Source organism: Acomys russatus, chromosome 13 (assembly GCF_903995435.1).
Source record: "Acomys russatus chromosome 13, mAcoRus1.1, whole genome shotgun sequence".
Taxonomy (NCBI): domain Eukaryota; kingdom Metazoa; phylum Chordata; class Mammalia; order Rodentia; family Muridae; genus Acomys; species Acomys russatus.
In genome coordinates this window covers 51,542,405-51,561,385 of record NC_067149.1, presented here as the reverse complement: position 1 = coordinate 51,561,385, position 18,981 = coordinate 51,542,405, and the positions used below count along the sequence as shown (strand labels likewise).

General features: G+C 47.4%; 1 protein-coding gene across 1 annotated transcript in view; it reads right to left on the bottom strand.

Moving 5' to 3' along the window:
- The window catches only part of Vwf (von Willebrand factor), a 138,896-nt gene extending 120,725 nt beyond the window's left edge, over positions 1-18,171 (bottom strand). The window contains 4 exon segments of the mRNA XM_051155405.1: positions 5,087-5,295; positions 5,543-5,645; positions 17,100-17,264; positions 18,117-18,171. Of these exon segments, the coding sequence (XP_051011362.1) occupies positions 5,087-5,295; positions 5,543-5,645; positions 17,100-17,264; positions 18,117-18,171 (532 nt within the window).
- Positions 18,172-18,981: the final 810 nt, after the last annotated feature.

Below are 18,981 nucleotides of genomic sequence, written 5' to 3'. Positions count from 1 at the left end.
GAGTTGACTAGCCACGGATGGAGGAATAGATACAATGAAGAAAGTAACATGAAAGATGATGAGGATGTCATCTAAGAAGCTTCTTTTTGCAGCAGAGATCATTACAGAAATCCACAACTGGTCAAAGTGCACAGGATTTAATAAAGTTAACCCTAGGTCAAGAGGCAGAGAAAGAAACCAGTTGACAGGGATTAAGGAGTAGGAGAGACTTTGAATTGAAGGGTATTTAATACAAATAAGAAGGCCAGGCGTGGTGGCACATGCCTTTAATCCCAGCACTCAGGAGGCAGAGGCAGACAGATTGCTGTGAGTTCAAGGCCAACCTGGTCTACAGAGTGAGTCCAGGACAGCCAAGGCTACACAGAGAGACTTTGTCTCAAAAAATGAAAAGAAGAAGAAGAAGAGGAAGAAGAAGAAGAAGAAGAAGAAGAAGAAGAAGAAGAAGAAGAAGAAGAAGAAGAAGAAGAAGAAGAAGGAAGAGGAGGAGGCAGAGGAGGAGGAGCTTTTGAGCTTTGAGCTAGCAAGCTCCTTTGGCTTTTAGTTTTTAGGCTTTTCCTCCTGGCCTGTCAGCTGAGCTAGTGAGCTTTTGGGGGCTTTTTCCTCTGAGCTGTACACTGAGCAGGAAGGTCAGTCAGGTGCTTTCTCTGCCTCTCTAAGCTAGCTGGTTTTCACCTCAGCATCTGGCTCCTGAGTCTTTATTGGTAAAATTGAACATTTGAGCTTTCCATTTTTTTAAAAAAAAACAACAGTCTCCTTCTATTGCCCATGGATCAAGATGTAGAACTCTCAGCCCCTCCAGCACCAGGTCTGCCTGCATGCTGCCATGCTTCCCACCATGATGACAGTGGACTAAACCTCTGAACCTGTAAGCCAGCCCCAATTAAATGTTTTCCTTATAAGAGTTGCTGTGGCCATGGTGTCTCTTCACAGCAATAGAAACCCTAAATAAGACAGGTGTTCGACCCCAACTGTTACATCTAACTTCACAAAAGAGAAGACAGACAAAAGAGAAGATGTTGGGGTGCACTGTGTGAAGGTGTGTCTCCGTAGATTCGATTGTTAATTCTGCACCAGCAGAGAGCTATGGCCCATCTGTGGTCTCATAATTTGTAAATATTTGTTCCTTCCTCTTCTGCCTAAGGCAATGTAGAATTGCATCTGATTGGCTTTACTAAGAGCTGATGGCCAATGGCTGAGCAGGAATTAGAAGACGAATCTTTCAGGCAGAGAAAGGGAAGATGGGAGAAGATCAGAGATGGGAAATTCAGCCAGCAGACACAGGTGAATAGACATGAACAGGAGCAGAGAGGTAAAGAACTAGCTACATGGTGCATCATGGGCTAGGAAGCCAGGTTAAGTTAGATGAGCTAAAATGCCTAAGCTTTAAAATATTAACAAGCCAGGTGTGGTGGTGTACGTTTTTAATCCCAGCACTTGGGACGCAGAAACAGGCAGATCTCTGTAAGTTCAAGGCCAACCTGGTCTACAAAGTGAGTCCAGGATAGACAAAATAATACAGAGAAACCTTATCTCAAAAAAACTAATATATATATATATAATACATATTAATAAGCCTCTATGCCATTATTTATACCACTGGCAGGTCCAAGATAGTCCTGCTATTGTAAGAGACAGAGGACCAGGAAGTCTGTTGTGAGATGATGACTTCTATATATGACAGAGAAGATGCACTCAAGAAATTTCAAAAATATGATTGCCTGAACAAGACCGAGATGGCGAAAACACCAATGGCATGCCAACATGGATGGGGAAATCTGACCAGGTCCCACTTTTATATGAAGAAATAAAAGCAATTCATAACTGATAAGAGAGGGAGAATCAATCTTCTCTAAGAACAAGCCCCCTCTAGGCTATTCAATGGTAAGTGGTCAGCCCTAAACAAAAACACATGTGAGTGGCACTAAACGGACTCGGCAGGAGGAGTGTGCATATAACAATAGAGAAGAGGAGATCGTAGGAGGGTTGGGGGCGACACACAAAAGGAGTTGGAGAGGAGAGAGGAAGTAGAGATGATGACGTACAGTGCTCACATAGGAAGTTCTCAAAAAGAGTGGTTGGATGAATTTAATATTTAAAATCTTTTAAAAGAAAGATGATGTGAATGATGCCATCTGCCCCCATTTCTCCATGGAATACCCTTCCCTTCACATGGACCATTTTTCTCCTCCTTTGTCATGGCTTTAATATAAAATGCCTTCCTTCCCACTGTCATGTGATCAAGGCTTGGTCCTAAACAAGTGGCACTATTGGGGGGCGGTTCTAGAGACTTTAGGAGATGGAAGCCTAGCCTAGTTGGAGGAAGTGCGTCACTTGGAGTGTGTCCCTGCCCTGACTCTCTGCTTCCTGTCTGCCATGAAGTGAGCAGCCTCCTCCAGCACCGGTTCCATCTGCCATGATGTTCTTTCTGCCTTGGCACAAGGCCCTGAGTTAATGGAACCGAGGACTGTGGACTTGAAATCTCTGAAGCTGTGAGCTCAAAACAAATTCTTCCTTCTCTAACTTGTTATTGTTTCAGATGCTTTGCCATAGAGATCAGCACAGCAGCCAACTCGATTGTCGCCATGCCAACTGCCCTCTACTCGGTCCTGGACACAAAGCCCAAGAACAACCAGCTCTTCTGAGCCAGCCCTCTTTCCTTCCCACATCCCAGCCTGGTGGGGGGTGCCCTTCTCCATGTCCAGCACCCCCAGGTAACTCTCCAGAAAAGACTCTTATCTTTCTTTGGGTTACTTTTCAGCTCTGGCCTTCTATGACCTATGAGCTAGGATTCCACTGTGAGCTCCTTAGTTAAGAGCACAGGTATGCGTCTTAGCTCTGCCTTCAGGCACAGTGCCTTCGGGGTGCTCAGAACACTTGTGTGGAATGGAGGTAATAATGTGACATGAATCCTAAGACCCCTGGTCACTGCATCTTCCATGTTCTCATTCTCCATGTCCAGCACATTTGTGCTTGTAGCATGCATGCTGTTGTTGGCCACCTTGGGGTACTTAAAGACCTACATAGCCTGGAACAAAGGCACTGTCTGATAGCCTTGCTGAATATTTATTATGGTAGTTGTCTCTGTCTGCTTTTTTTTTCCTATTGAGGTGAGCCACCTCTTACATAGCCTGGAAGGGTGAGTCAAGGTCAAGGTGTGCACATGGGAATAAACTGAACTGTCTCTATGGAAAGGAAAGGGAAGCCTTTCTAATTAGTTGGCATCTAAGGTTAGGTGAGTAGTAAGGAAATTCCTCCTTCAACAATGTGCTCATTTTTCAATATTCTATACATATTATTCAGCCAATTCAGGGATTCAGCTGAAGGTCTTAGGAGGAGGTGCTTCTCTGGGATTGCCTGGGCGAGTCATTGTGTGCAGCTATGTATCCTTATCAGAGAGGTGGAGGGACATCAGATGCCGGCAGGCACACGTGGAGAGATAGGAATGGCATGGCTGCCAGTCAAGGGATGCAGCAGCAATTGGAGAGCTAAGGAGCAAACCCTCTCCTAGAGCTTGTGGAAGGCCTTGACTTAGCACCCTGGTCTCCAGAACCGTGAAACAATGGGCTGCTGCTTCTAGAAGCCACCTGGCTTGTGGTATCTTGTTGGAAGCCAGAGGAAACTAACTGACCCAGGTAGCGCAGTGCAGAGAACTAGAATCTATATGGTGTCCACCATGTACTGGATTCTGTGATAGATGCTCTTTGGTACCCACTCACATCACATGGGCTTGGGCACCTTAAGGAAGAGGTAGGGAAGAGATCTCATGTGCATGGGGAAGTTTCTTTTCCTGGCTGGTTAGGTCGGGGCCGATCCCCTCATTCTAGGTGACTTTCAAAACTCTTTTTCAGGCCCGATTTTGTATAATATGAAACTTTATAGTTAAATATGAAGTAAAGTAGAAGAGAGTCCAATAGACAGAATTACAAATATTATCAGTTAAGTAAGGGACAGGGATCCCAGAGATCAAGTAACAAAGCAAGCCGAGCCTCTCAGAAGTCAGAAAACAAGGTTAATTGTTTGTGGACAAATAATGCTGGGTCTAAACTGAGAACTGAACTCAATAAATCACTTTCTGGGGATGGATGCAAACATATGACCAGGGACTGGACTTTTGCTAACAAATATCACTTCCTTTTTCATACTGTAAGTCATATATAAATATATATTTATATATGTGAGCACATATATATGGGATATATACATATGTATTAAATAAAGAAAGATATCTGAGGACTGGAACTTCCTTTTCCAATAAAGTAGATTAGAAAAGTCTGGACTACACTACTACAGTGGACAAACATTCTAGTGATGCCACAAATAACTTCAAAAAGAGTAGATGGAATTCCAAGATGGGGAAAGAAAATTGAGGGGCGGAGAAGAGGAAGAATAACAAAGATAAACGGGAAGAACAGACAAGGCTGCTGGCTTTCAGGTATTAGAGTGACGGCAGCCATCTTTCCAAGCGAGGGGTGGGGTGGGGTGGGGGTGGGCGTGGAACTTAGATCCCGTGGTAAAGGCGTGATCCTCCAGGACATGCTTCTTGAGAAGGCTGAGGAATGGGCTTGAGAGATGGCTCGGCCATTAGGGCTAGCCTCACAACTAGAAATATAAGATAAAGCAACCTGCTTGGAAAAATAGAAAAGCAAAAGTTTGTTTCCTTGACCTGGGCTCAGGATAGGAGGTGGGGAAATGCCTCCCCTGAATGCTTGAAGTAAGGAGAAAGACCCATGTAGCCTGGAGACTCAGTTTTACATTTCAAGAGTTAGTATTCAGTAGGGTGTAGTGGTGCACACCTTTAATCCCAGCACTCAGGAGGCAGAGGCAGGCAAATCTCTCTGAGGCCAGCCTGGTCTATAGAGCAAGCTCCAGGACAACCAGGCCTACACAGAGAAACCATCTTGAAAAAAGAAAAAAAGAAAGGGGGGGCAATAATTGGACACAGATTGCAAATTTAACATAAACCCCTTCTAAAAAATGACCCGACAGCACAAAATCAGGAAGCAGAGAATCAGTGGACTATGAACAGAGGTCAGCAGACATCAAACGAATGGCTTGTAAGCTCCAGATTCTTCAAACAACAGCTTACCCTCCTGCGTCCTAAAGTCATCTTCAGCAAAGACGTTAAAGTCGCCACACAGCCCGCAGGTCTTGTTGAAGTGTCTGTCTGACAGCAGGACTTGGAAGTTGCCGTTACCATCAATTCTGGCTACAAAGCCAAGGGCCTCACTGGAAAGCTTGTAGTAGCCTGCCTCTCTTTCTAGGTAGAGTCCTTTGGAGGCGTAGGGCATGGAGATGCTAGAAGGCAAAGGGTAAGCTCATGAGGCTCCTGGTGCATTTTTAGGACCTCTCCAAGCTTCCTAGGCAACCCCAGGTTACAGACGCGATGCGCCATGATTGAGGCTCTAGACCGGTACTGCAGAGACCTGGCCCATTGGGCACATATAATCCCTGCATCTGGGCCCCTGTTTCTCACACATTGAAGAATGTGTGAGAAGGGCCCTCCAAGATCCTTTCCAGGGGAACACCTGAGCTTCTGACTTACCTCTGGTCCCCCTGCATTGCTGTGCCATTGACAAACAAGTGGATGTCAAAAAACTCCCCAAGATACACAGACAGGCTCACTCTCTTGCCATCTTGGAAGTTCCCTGAAAGGGAAAAGAAAAAGTGTGCCCAGAATTAATAAATGTATTACTATTGCCTCGCCTCTGTAATCTCCATGGAAAACTCCTGAAAGACTCAACAAAAACCCCTGGAATTCCCATGCCTTCATCTTACTGTTTGTCTAAAAGTACTAAGGGCTGACACGTGGCACTCAGCGGACTCCCAAAGGCACAACCACGTCCTTTGGAAGTTCATCTTGGTGTAAAAAAATAAGACTCACGTTGTATGATCACAAATAGAAAAGAGTATGAGCTGTTGGTAGAGTGCTGTCATCTTAGGAGAATCCAAGCCCAAATCTATGTGTCGTTTGTTTAAAACAGAGACTCTGGTCTGACTGTTTAACTGCACGTGATTTTCTGTGATACGTTTAAGGAGTGTGAGGGAACTTTAATAGAAACTCAGGAAGTTACTGATTTCTCCGTTAGTGATTTTTGTATGGCCAAACACCTAGTAAAAATTGGTCTCTGTCAAAGGCCTGGCTGTAAGGGGCAAGCACAGAGACAGCGGGTCATGGAAGCTGTGATAAAAGAAAGCAAAGTGTCCAGGCGTTTCCCCGCAGCATTCTCAAAGTTTAGCAGTCCAGAGTTAATCTGTAAGAAACACAAAGTCTGGGCCGTTAGTGCTCAAAGATAACGGACTGTGTAAGAGATAAAGGAAACAGAAAGGTCAATGAGAACCTGGGAACAGAGACATTGGAGCAAGTAAGAAGGACGGAGGCTGTGGCCTCTAGCTCCTCAGCAAGGAAGCCTGTGGAGCCACACCCACAGAAGCCTTGGGAAGGCCTGTTGACTTGAGGTTTTGCCACGGCAGTCATGACCACTGAAGTGAGAGGCCACGCTCTGCAGAACCTCGCAGCAGCACTGCCAGGATAGAACAGAGCTGCCAAGCTCATTAAACAAAACACAAAGCCGTTGATTTGGACGGAACTTCTGCACCAGGTTCAACAGACCAAACCAAAAAAATGTTACCAGGCAGGAAACTGGGATGTGCACCCGACCTTCTGAGAAAACAGGAGAGAGCTGTTGAGGTGACTCAGCGGCTAATGCTTTGCTTGTTGCCAAACCTGACAATCTAAGATGGAGTCCCATCTTAGGGGCCCACATGGCAGAAAAAAAAGAACTGAGTCCCACAAGCAATCCTCTTATCTCCACACGTGTGTGACACACACGTGCACAGGTAAGTAAATAAATAAACAAGTAAATTGATGAAACAGGAGAATGGGACCGAGAAAGGGAAAAAAGGGGGGGGGGAGGGAGATGGAAAGGGTGGAGGGAAGGAAGGAGGGGGGCACAGAAAATATCCCTAAACAACCATTAACCACTTTAATGTCCACAAGGAAATCATGTGGAAAACTAGCCTTGGAAATGAGTAAACACATCTTCATCTTCTCGAAGAGGGATGGAGGCTGTGGCCTCTAACTCCTCAGCAAAGAAACGGCAAGGAAGGGTGAACACACTCATCACTCTGTGGGCCTTGGCCCTTTCTCGGTCTGGCATCTCATCCTCCTCCACTCAGCGCATTCCATTTTACAGAAATGATTCTAGAATAGTAAACAAAGCTAGCTCCTATCTCCTAACTGTCCTCATTCGGCGCTGTCTATCATTTCTAAGCTGGAGGTCTGGGCTGCTCTGTGCTTTTACTGAGAACATATTTTTGAAGATTATTTTTTTTTAATTACATGTATGTGTGAGAGGTTTGGGGGTGCGGGGAGGCATGTGTCCTCTGCAAGCATGGGATGGGCTCCTAACTGCTGAGCCATTTTTTTTTCAGACTGAGAATAGTTCTAAAGAGAGTCAGTCTCTGGCGGCAGAAGTTAAGCTGATGGCAGTCCAGGAGCGTAGGTGGCAGGCAGATTAAGACAGCTGAGGTACTTTCTGTGGGAAGTTGGGGCTATCCTATTATGCTAGCTATTCAGGATGCTGGGAACCGCCATGCTAGAACGATTTTTAAAGGCAAACAGCTCAAGCTCCAGTGTGCAGGCCCTCTTCAAGGACTGTTCTCATCCCTAGGCATTTACTGTGGGTCCAAAGCCAAAAACCCATCCCAGGCTCGTCTGAGGCCTGCACTGCAAACACTGCACACCAACAGAACCTGCAGTGAGGCAGAGCAAGGACCTCCTGTCTCCTTCCATGTAGATGTCCTTGACCTATGACCTTCAACTTGTCTCCTCAATGGTCTGTTCTGCCTCGAATCCCTCACAGTGAAAGTGGAAAGGGACTGTCTGTCTCTGTTTCCTGGGAACCCCCCACCAGGTGCCAAAAGCACCTTCCTCCTGGGAACAGGAAAGAATGCCACCCCCCCCCCCCCCCCCCACCTCCACCCCCATCCCTGTGCCTCTTCTTCTTGTAGGCTCTCCCTCCTATGGGGACCCAGGAAAGGTAGCTGGGAACAGTGAGACAGCAAAAGTGTGGCTAAGGGTGGTGCTAGGAAGTGCAGAGGCAGCACCTGGGCAGCTGGCAAGGTGCCATGGCCACACATAACCCTGGACCAACAATTCTTCCTGCAGAATGTGGATCCCCCACGAGGTGACACTGAGAGTCACCTGCCCTTCATCACAGAACATTTGAAGGACTTGTTCATGCCCCAGGAAAGGCCAGTGGGCAGCCTGCTGAGCAGTGCCGGGGTAAACCAGATGTGAGCAAGAACAGGTCAGAGCCGGTGGCCCAGCATCTTCACCCACTGCTAGATTTTGGGGCCCTGAGTGGATGGTTTAGGTTATGCTAACCAGGCCTCATTTCCTATTCAGAAACAAGTGGAAATTAAAAATGTAGGGGCGTGGTGGGTTTAGCACGGTGACCTTCAGTGAAGGAAAACTGTGGAGAGCTCACAGAGCTCCCAACCCTGCAAGGTAAGGAGGCCTCAGAGAAGTTGGCCCACAGCAGGAGTGACCAGTGGATTTGGAAGAGTCTAAAAGGGCACACTATGAGAGTGGGGATGGTCTCAGAGACCATCTGAACAACCGGCTCTTTAGTTTTACAGTTAAACACCCTTTTCTTCATGACCCAGTACACCACACACACACACACACACACACACACACACACACACAGAGTTTCCGTTTTCATTCTTACTGTATGCCACCCACTCTGAAGTTTTCTGGTATTTGCTATTCTTTGCGAATGCTAGTTATAGCCCATGGCTTACAATTTAGTTTGAACAACACTGTATTTTTTTTTCTATTGTATACAAAAAATAATAAATATGTACTGTTCCCACTTACATGTGGCCTACACTGACACTATTCAGCCTAAATTGGCCCCTTCCTTCCTTCCTTCCTTCTTTCCTTCCTTCCTTCCTTCCTTCCAAGAGACAGCATCGCACTATGCAGCAAAGCACAGACTTGAACATAAGGTCACCTCCGCCTTTCATGTATTGAGATTGTGTGCATGTACCAGCTCAAGTAGACTGACATCATATTACAGTTGGAGAAACTGGGGCTTAATACACAATCTGATTTCACCGTCTCGCCACCAGCGACACTGGAGGCTTGATACTTTGCTGTGGGGCCCACTGTAAATGGCAGAATAAGTAACAGGCACCTTAGCCACAGCCACCAAATGTCTGCAACATGAACCCCAGTATGAGCCTTCTAAATGTACCCAGACACTACCTGTTGTCCTTTGGTGGGGAAACCACTCTCACTAAGAACTTTGGGTTTACACTACCACCTGGAGCACAGAGGTAGGTCTTCTGATCCCAAGCTTAAGCGCCCTTTTGTAACACAAAGCCTTCTACACTGATGGGAACTTTAAATCCCCCTCCATTTTCTTTACCTCCTCTTCTTGCTGCAGATACCTGCAGCCATTAGAAGGAACACGCCATTCAAAGTGTCCATTGACCTCAAAAGGGAGCCCTACACACCACAAACCCCCAAGGTAGCATTGCTGGGAAAAGAGGAGCTTTCTTCCACCCAGGAAGAAAGACAAGCCATCCAGGCTCTTCCCAGGCTCCCAGCCAGCCTTGAACTTACAGTACAAGATGCTCAGTCCACAGTGAGCCATCAACCCTCACCCCATTAGTGGGAGCAGGAGGCATCCTGCCCCATCAGAAGCATACAGGAAGCTTGAACCAGGGCGAGTCCCAGGGACTACTCAGACATCTCACACTGTGGAAATGACTAAGCAGGCTTCCGGTTACTGAAGGCTCTCCTTGGAGTAATTTGGGAGCCGGGTCATGTAGCCATAACTTTGGAAGGCAAGGCTCTCCAAAGCAGGAGGAATCAGGTCCCCTCTGTCGCCCCTGTGCTGACTGTGACTTGTGCTTGGCTTGGGCCCCCAACCTCAAGAGGGCTCCCCTTGGCATCGGGTAAGCTTTCATGCACAGACATAAACACTTTACTCAGGATATGAACAAGGCCCACAAACACGCAGACGGGAATATAAATGATTTAGAATCAAGGAAACAGGATGTCACGGAGAACAATTGAGGACAAGGTAATCCTAGGCCTAGAAACAAAACCCAAGGTCCAAAGCCTAGGTTCCTTCCCCTGACTCAGGACTCTGGTCCCCTCCCCAACACCACCCTAGGCAGCCTTCCACACACCACTAATACCAACAAGTAAAGTAACCACCGGTCTTTCCGATGTTACAGTAGGGTTTGGGTAGAGACGCAATCCATCTTCAGTAAAGTTTGTTTACTCTACAACTGACTCTGACCGACGGCTTCCAGAAAACTGGCCCTTGTCACGAGAAAAGAATCCTAAACCAGTAGAGAATCGGTAGGGATCTCTGGGAATACATGGTCCCTCCTTGGGTCCCAAAGTTGCCCCTGGGTACTGACACCGGGAAAAGAGTGGCGAGTGGCCCGTGAGGCTGGGCCTCTGCTGCAGCCCTGTGTGGTGGCAGGAGGTTACCGTGAAAGAGAACCTGACAAAAACACACTGAGGCCCAGCCGTGTGTGACTCTTTGATGTGGGAATTGACATTATAGTGCCCCGGATGCTTTTGTAACTTAGTTTGGATAACAGGTCACATTTTCAAAGAGCTAATCTCACCTATGCCTCACAGTGTCTGAACTGTAAAGACAAGGAGGCTGGAGAGACTGCCATTGCTCTGGGGACTCTGCTGGGGAAGGGACATGAGTGTATGGCATTTTCTATGCTTCCGTCTCCTCATAGGGGCATAGCCACCAAGTCCTTGGGGATATAAGCCAATTGGCTGACGCAACTTGATGAGCTCAGGGCTAACCAGATCTAAGTAGTCAAAGCGGATGTGATGGTTACTCTCAACTGTCAACTTAATGAGCTCTAGAACCACCTGGAAAAGGAGCCTTGTGCCAGAGCATCTAGATTAGGTTGGCCTGTGAGCATGCCTGAGAAGAACTGTCTTGATTAGATAAACCAAAGTGGGAAAACCCACCCTAAGAGTGATCAGCATCCTCTCCTGGGCTGAACAAAAAGGGGAAAAGGTCTTCGTCACAAGCAGTCCTTGCTCTCAGTTTCTTAGGGACCAGCTGCCTCAATCTCCTGCTTTCCGTTGTAGCCAGTTGTAAGCCTAAATAAACCCAACCTTAACTTGCTTTTCTCAGGGTATTGTGTCCCAGCAACAGAAAACTACTGGTGGGGCCATAATGACAATCCAGACACAAACACAGCCTTTGACTATGAGGGCTTCCTTGATGGAGGCAGGAGGGCTGGGTTGGGCTTATGTGGGGAGAAAAGGGATTTTTTGATATGCTGGCTGGGTTCCCAGAGCCCAAACTATGAACTCTGTGCCTGGTCCTAAGATTCTTTATGTATTACGTACTAACCTGTCTCTAAGCAGGATCCCCAGCAGAACAAAGGTAAGGCAGACAGACTCCCACCACGACATCGGCATCTCCCTCCCTAAATCTGAAGCCACAGGGTAGAGAAGTGATACTGTTTCCCTTATTTAAATCTTGAGCCAAAGCTGGAGAGATGGCTCAGCAGCAAGGAGCATGTACTGCTTTGCCAGGGATCTGAATTTGAGTCCTAACACTCATCAGCTGAGTCATGAGTCCCCGTTAACCCCAAGGGATCTGCAGGCCCTGGCGTACACATGGTATATATTCACACAGACACAAATACATAAGTAAAAAAATTTAAAAATAAAACAAAACAGTCCAGCCAAGCATGGTAGTGCATGCCTTTAATCCCAATGCTCGGGAGGCCAGAGGCAGGCAGATCTCTGTGAGTTCGAGGCCAGCCTAGTCTACAAAGAGTTCCAGGACAGGCAGGGCTCTGTGTAACAGAGAGACCCTTGTCTTGAAAAACCAAAACTAAATAAATAAATGAAATAAAAAGCAGTCTAAAGCTCTTGTCTCTCCTATCCATCCTTTCTTATTCACCAATGCCCACTGCCGTCAGGTAGGCTCACTGTACCTTAACACCGTGATAGCTGAGTAGGGATATCTCCACTTAAAACACATGCTGGGGTTACCCGAGTGGCAGGCCTGAGGTCCTGCCTCCCTATTTGGGGCAGGAGGAGGTTCTGTACTCCTAAACTAGACCCTAGCTGTTGCCTCTGGGGCAAGGTGGGATGCCACAACACAATGTTCAGGGTGGTTTCCACAGCTTTTCACATCCTAAGAGTGTCTCTGGCTGGCCCTTTGCAGCTCCTGCCTCATTGCTGTGACCCAGGCCACCCAATTCTTGTTTCCCATGTACCCTTCTGTGGTGGTTTGGATAGGAATGGCCCCCACAGGCTCAATAGATTTGAATGCCTGGTTGTCAAGAGAATATCTTGTATATTGTATGGATGCATTGCCTGTCAATTAAAAGACCTATGACCTCTAAGAAAAGGCAGAATAGAAGGTGGGACATCCCACAGGAGAAAGAATGCCGCGAGAGAGCAAAGAGCATGTGGCAGGGGAAGGGGAGGGGGACTCACTGGCAACATGTGAAGACGTGAGATGCATGATTACCTGCGCAGAGGTAACCAGCCATGTAACAGAATATAGGTTAGTATAAGTGGGTTATTTTAAGTTATGAGCAGAGAAGAGCCCAGCTATATGGCCTAGGAATTTGTAAATATATTTGAGTCTCATGAGTCATTATTCCAGGAGCTTGGGGATGGGAAGAAAAACCATCTGCATCACTTGGTACACTTGACAGAGATTAGGGCATGTGGCCTTGTTGAGGGAAGTGTGTCACTGGGTTTCAAAAGTCCAAGCCAGGCCCAGTTTCTCTCTCTTCCTGCTACCTGTGGATCCAGGTGCAAAACTCTCAGCTCCTTCTCCAACACCATATCTCTGCCTGTGTGCTGCCATGTTCCCTGACATTGAGGGTAGTGGACTAAACCTCTGAACTGTAAGCAGGCCCCAGCTAAATGCTTTCCTTTCTAAGAATCGCCATGGCTATGGTGTCTCCACAGCAGTAGAACATTGCTAAGACAGTGTCCCCCAGAACCCCCTTGCCGGCACCCTAGTTCTTTCTGACCATCCTTTGCTACAGACACCCTGTAGTGGTTTGAATGAAAATGTCCCTCATGGGTTCATATATTTGAATACTTGGTCCCTAGTTGCTGGAACTATTTGGAAGGATTAGAAGGTGTGGCTTTGTTAGAGGAGGTGTCTCATGGGTTTTTGAGGTTTTTAAAGCCCTTGCCACTCCCAGTTAGTTCTCACTTCCTCCTTCTGCCTCCTACTTGCAGATCAGGATGTAAGCCCTCTGCTACTGCTCCAGAGCCATGCCTGCCGGCTTCCATGTTCCCAGCCATGATGGTCATGGATTCACCCTCTGGAACTGTAAGCCTAAATAAACTGTTTCTTCTATTCTTTGCCTTGGTCATGGGGTCTCTTCACAGCAATAGAAAAGTAACCAAGGCACCCCCCCCATCAGATGTGTACTTGCCTCGTCCTCTCACTCATACTTAATAACCCTGTGCTGGTCAAGGTCAAAGACAAGAGACGAGGAAACATCAATTTTTTGCTTAGTAAGCCAAGAGGAGCAAGCCAGTAAGCAGCATCCTTCCACAACCTCTGCATCAGCTCCTGTGTCCAGGTTCCTCCCCTGCGTGAGTTCCTATCCGGACTTCCTTTGGTGATGAACAATGGCATAGCAGTATAAGCTGAATAAACCCTCCCCACCCTCTCCCAACCCCCACCCCCCACCCCACCCCCCAAGTTGCTTTGGTCACAGTGTCTCATCGCAGCAATAATAACCCTAAGGGAAAAAACCCTCATGGTTCTCAACATTTAGTCCCCAGTAAACACCAGCAACAGCAGCTGGGAAATTACTGGGTCCCATTTTGCTTCTGGAGCCAGAACTGTGGGGTTCAAATAGCTGAGAATGACCCCTGGGTGATCCTGATGCTTGTAGAAATCAGAACCCATTGTTCAAGCTTCTCTGTCCCTCCAGCCTGGCTCCTCACACTGAGCACTCCCTCCCCGCCTCCTGCCTCTTCCCCTGGATGATGCTCCCCCACCCTCCACGCATGGAAAAACCTCCCTGTCTTCTCCACCTAACACCAGCCCCTCACCCAAGACTCCTCAAATGTCACTCATGTGAACACTTTCATTTAATACAGTGGTTGTCAACCTTTCTAGTGCTGTGACCCTTTAGTACAGTCTTCCCGTTGTGGTGACCCCAACCATAAAGTATTTTTGTTGCTACTTCATACCTGTCATTTTGCCACTGTTATGAATCATAATATAAACATCATAATATAAATGTCTGTGTTTTCTGATGATCTTAGGTGATCCCGGTGAAAGAGTCATTCAGTCCACAAAGGGGTCACAATCCACAGGATGGGAACCACTGCTCTAGTACAACCCTGCACCCGCTTTCATGGATCTTTCTCCAGTTGGTGTTGAGAGATCCCACTGAACAACAGAAAACAAAGAGGAAAAAGATACTGACTGTCCTTACCCTTATAGGGCTCCCAGAGAACAGGGAAGATGGCGGGCCGCTGAGGTCCTCCTGTGACTGACTTGCTAACAGAGGCAGGAGGGCTGGTAGGATAGCCTTAGAAAGTGCCTTAGGGTTTCCACTGCTTCCATGAAACACCCTGACCAAAAAGCAAGTTGGGGATGAACTGATTTATTTGGCTCAGACTTTCAGATCACTGTTTACCAACAATGGAAGTCAGGACAGGAACTCAAACAAGGCAGGAGCATGGAGGCAGGAGCTGATGCAAAGACTGGGGAAGGGTAGGGTGCGACTTACTGGCTTGGTGTTTGTGTCTTGCTCATCTGCTTTCTTACAGAACCCAGGACCACCAGCCCAGGGATGGTACCAGCACAATGGGCTGGGTTCTCCCCTACCAAGCACCAATTAAGAAAATGTCTGGGCTGGAGAGATGGCTCAGTGGTTAAGAGCATTGACTGCTCTTCTAGAGGTCCTGAGTTCAATTCCCAGCAACCACATAGTGGCTCACAACCATCTATAATGTGATCTGATGCCCTCTTTGGCAGATAAAGCACTCATATAAAAGAAAGAAAGAAAGAAAGAAAGAAAGAAAGAAAGAAAGAAAGAAAGAAAGAAAGAAAGAAAATATTCTACAGGATTGCCTGCGGCCTGATCTTTTTTGGTTGGTTGGTTGGTTGGTTGGTTTGGTTTGGTTTGGTTGTTTGGTTGGTTGGTTTTTTGGGTTTTTTGAGACAGGGTTTTTCTTTGTAGCCTTGGCTTTCCTGGACTCTCTTTGTAGACCAAGTTGGCCTCGAACTCACAGCGATCCACTTGCCTCTGCCTTCCAAGTGCTGAAATTAAAGACGTGCACCACCACGCCCGGCCTCCTGCAGCCTGATCTTATGAAGGCATTTTCTCAGTTGAGACTCTCTCCTCTCAGATGACTCTAGCTTGTGTCAAGATGACATAAAACTAGCCAGTACAGAGAGCATCTCAGAAGCAGGAGGAAGCCAGGAGAATTGGTACACTAGCCCCAACACTCAAAAGCCCAAGGCAAGAGACTCTCCATTTCAAGATCAGCATGGTCCACAGGGAATCAGAGGGCTCTCACAGTCAGTTCACAAATTTACAAACAGCTTAATAACTCCTGGACCCAGAGAACTACACACAGATCCAAGGCAGGACTGACAGAGAAACAACCATGAGAACCCTCCAACCTATGTGTCAAGCAAGCCCTGTGTGCTGCCAACCTTGTGCCAGGCTCCTCTCAGCGCTCTCTAGACTAGGTCTTGACCTTGAGATCTGCCCTTGGAATTGCCCACTTATCCCAATACTAACAGGAATTCCACTGGGTTAGTTTAGGAAAAAAAAAAAAACAAAAACAAAAACAAAAACAAAAAACAAAACAACAACAAAAAAGGCCTGATGAGATGGCTCAAAAAGGGGGGGAGGGGACCTGCTATACAAGCCTAGCAATGTGAGTTTGACCCTCCCAGAACAGACATCTGTGAGCCCAGCATTCCTAATGTAATTTGGGGAATGGAAAGAGGAGACTGGCCCAGAAGCTCATGGACCAGCTGCCTTGGAATGCACAGCACAGCAAAAACAGTAAGAGAGACCTTGCTCCAACAAGGCAGAAGGTGAGCTGACTCTGACAGTCGCCCTCTCCCCTCCACACTAACTATGGCACACTCCCACACAAACACACTATTATCATTAACAGCAATAATAATAAAGTTTAGAAAAACTATATATTCTCAAATTCTTCATTCCCCCAACCTTCCCGTCTGTCATTCAGGCTTGTCTTCACTAAGAATATGATCAAGTGGGTTTACCCAGAATCCCCCTTACCCTGACATTCCTTTCCGCAGCATTCTATTAAGGGCCTCTGCCACACCCTTGACTCTGAACATCTGCTTTTCCTTTTGGAATGTGGGCATCTGATCATCTCTCTTGTTCTCTCGTGCCACAAAGCCACCACTACAGCAGAGCCTCTGTTTTTCAAGGCCTTCCTTCCCGGTTTGAACACGTTTCTCCAAAATGTTGCCTTAACAGTATGGATCTGTTTGCCACCTCACTTCTGCTGGCTCTGCAGCATCCCTCCCTCACATGTCACAGCAGGTTAGTACTTAGAGTGGGTCACCAGATCGAGTGGGCTGAGACTCAGATCCAGCCCCTTCTGGGAAGGACCAGATAGCCTTCTTTGCATATAGTCCCTCCCTGGAAAACAGAGATGATTGCACCTACATCCCAGGGCTGCAGTGAGGATGCAGAAACAACAGAGGCGAACCACCAACCCTTCTCTGGTAACTTAGGAAGTATTCAGCCTCTTAATTCTGCATTCCACATGCCCCAACGTCATCTTTTTTCTCTGTGATTTTGAACTTCTGGAATGTTGACTGGACCCACAGCAATGGACACAACAGCCAGAGTAGCACAAATGTTCTCATGCCGGACTAAGAGATGGTGTCATGGGAAGGCCACTGTCCTCAAGGAAAGGTGTCATGAGAAAACCACTGACCTTAATATTCTCAGAAGTGGCCTCTAGTTTCTGTTGTGTCATGAGAGTTGGACCCCTCCCCCATCTTAGCTACCCCTGCCCTGAGACCCTGCCATGGGTACCCAGAACTCACCAAGAATGGAAAAGGAGTGTTTCTGGCAGTCCCCAGCCAGGAGGTAACTGCAGCCCCCTGCAAAGCTGTACATGGTTTTGTCAAAAGTGTTGATGAAGTCATCCCCAAAGAGGCTGCATCGGGCCATCGACGGCCTGTTGGTCGTCCTTTCTGTGCAGAGGGTCCCTGAGGGAAGAGGCCACAGGTGAGCATGATAGGACCATCAGCCCAAAGTTCTCTGGCCCCATAGAAAGGGGGCTACAAGTGATAGAAAGTAGAACTAAGGAGATACTTTCCATTGTAAATGAGGTCCCTTGCCTCTGAGCATGACCTCAGACTCATGACCATAATAAAATCTTCAAGGACATATATTCATCTTAGTGAGACTGGCTAACTTATGCAACAATGCCCATTACAGAAAAGTTAGAGACTATAGAAGCAAACACAAGAGAAATTAGCATCATCTGTGGTCCATCATGGGGCAGCAACACAAGTTGGCATTCCGGAAGTTGGCATTCCGGAAGTTATCCCATTGCTCTGCTTCATGGTGCTGCTGCTGGCACTGCCAAACTGGGAATCTCAGTGAGGGAAGAAAGATGAAACAAGCAGTGTCGGGAGAGGGTGGACAGCCTAGCACACTCAGGACTGTCCTCTGACTTTGGGCCTGTGTGACTCCTGTGCTGTAGCGTCCCCTCTCTGACCTCTGACCTGCAGTCTCATCATCCATGCTATGAGAGGATTAACTAGATGACCACGTGAAAACCAATGCTGTCTCCAAGGCTTGAAGTTCCCTCTTTCTCATCACATGGTACAGTAATTCTGTGCCACCAAGCCTCTGCAGATATTCCGTTTGGAGGGGACGTATTTCGGAAACAGGATGTTCTGCCTAACTGTCACAGGAGGCAACCACTGACTCTTAAGTCACAAGCCTAACAGAGACTGAGCACAGATGAGGTCCAGACACATGGACTGAGGCCTGGAAGGAGGTGTCCTCAGTAGTCTTGGCAGGGGTAAGGAAGGAAAGTATTTGGTACCTACCTGGCCAGGCGAGGGCCAGAACAAACAGGCAGATCTCATACCTGGCAGTATTCATCTGCAAAAAAAAAAAAAAAAAAAAAAAAAAAGAGAGAGAGAGAAAAGAAATGAGCTGGTTCTCACTGCTCAGGGAGATGGTTGCTGAGACATGCTACTGTCAATGTATCCAGTGAGGGGCATTTTCATATGATATATATATTCAATGGCCCCATGCCTCCTTTGAAAATGGAGAACTAGTCCCCAAAATGATCCCAGGCCAGGCCTAAGAGCAACAATCCCAATGGGCCACACTCCTGGGCACCTTCTCCAGACAATAGTGCCAGGACCAGCTTGACTCTCTTCTCCTGCCCTCCAGGATAGCCTGGTATCCAATGTCCCCACAGCCCTGCAGCACCTGGGAACAGAGGTACCACTCGGCCATCATACATGGCAACTTGGAAGAGAAGAAACTGGCTTTTGTCGCTGCCATCAGAACCCAGACTCAGAAACTAGCCAGGGGCCAGCACTTAGAACTTGTTAGTCACCTGCCCTGGATCATGAGTGCCTTTAGAGCAGGCACTGCCTCTCTCACCAATGTCCCCAGGATCTACAAGGACACTCAGCACCCTGCTCATGCTCAATAAACGTTTGCTGAATGTTTGCCTTGGCGAAGGGACAGGGGTCTAACAGCCCTGTTTAACATTCTCTACAACATGTCTTAGCCCACTGCGCACCAGCGAGGACACGCAACCCTCAGAATCCCTGTCACAGCCCCCTCTCTTCTGGCGAAGGCTACAGGAAGCACAGAAGGTGTCACCTGAGGCATACTAGAGATGGCTCTTCCTACATAATGCCTCTTTGGGCCAGGGAAGAGGGATAAGCCAAGCAC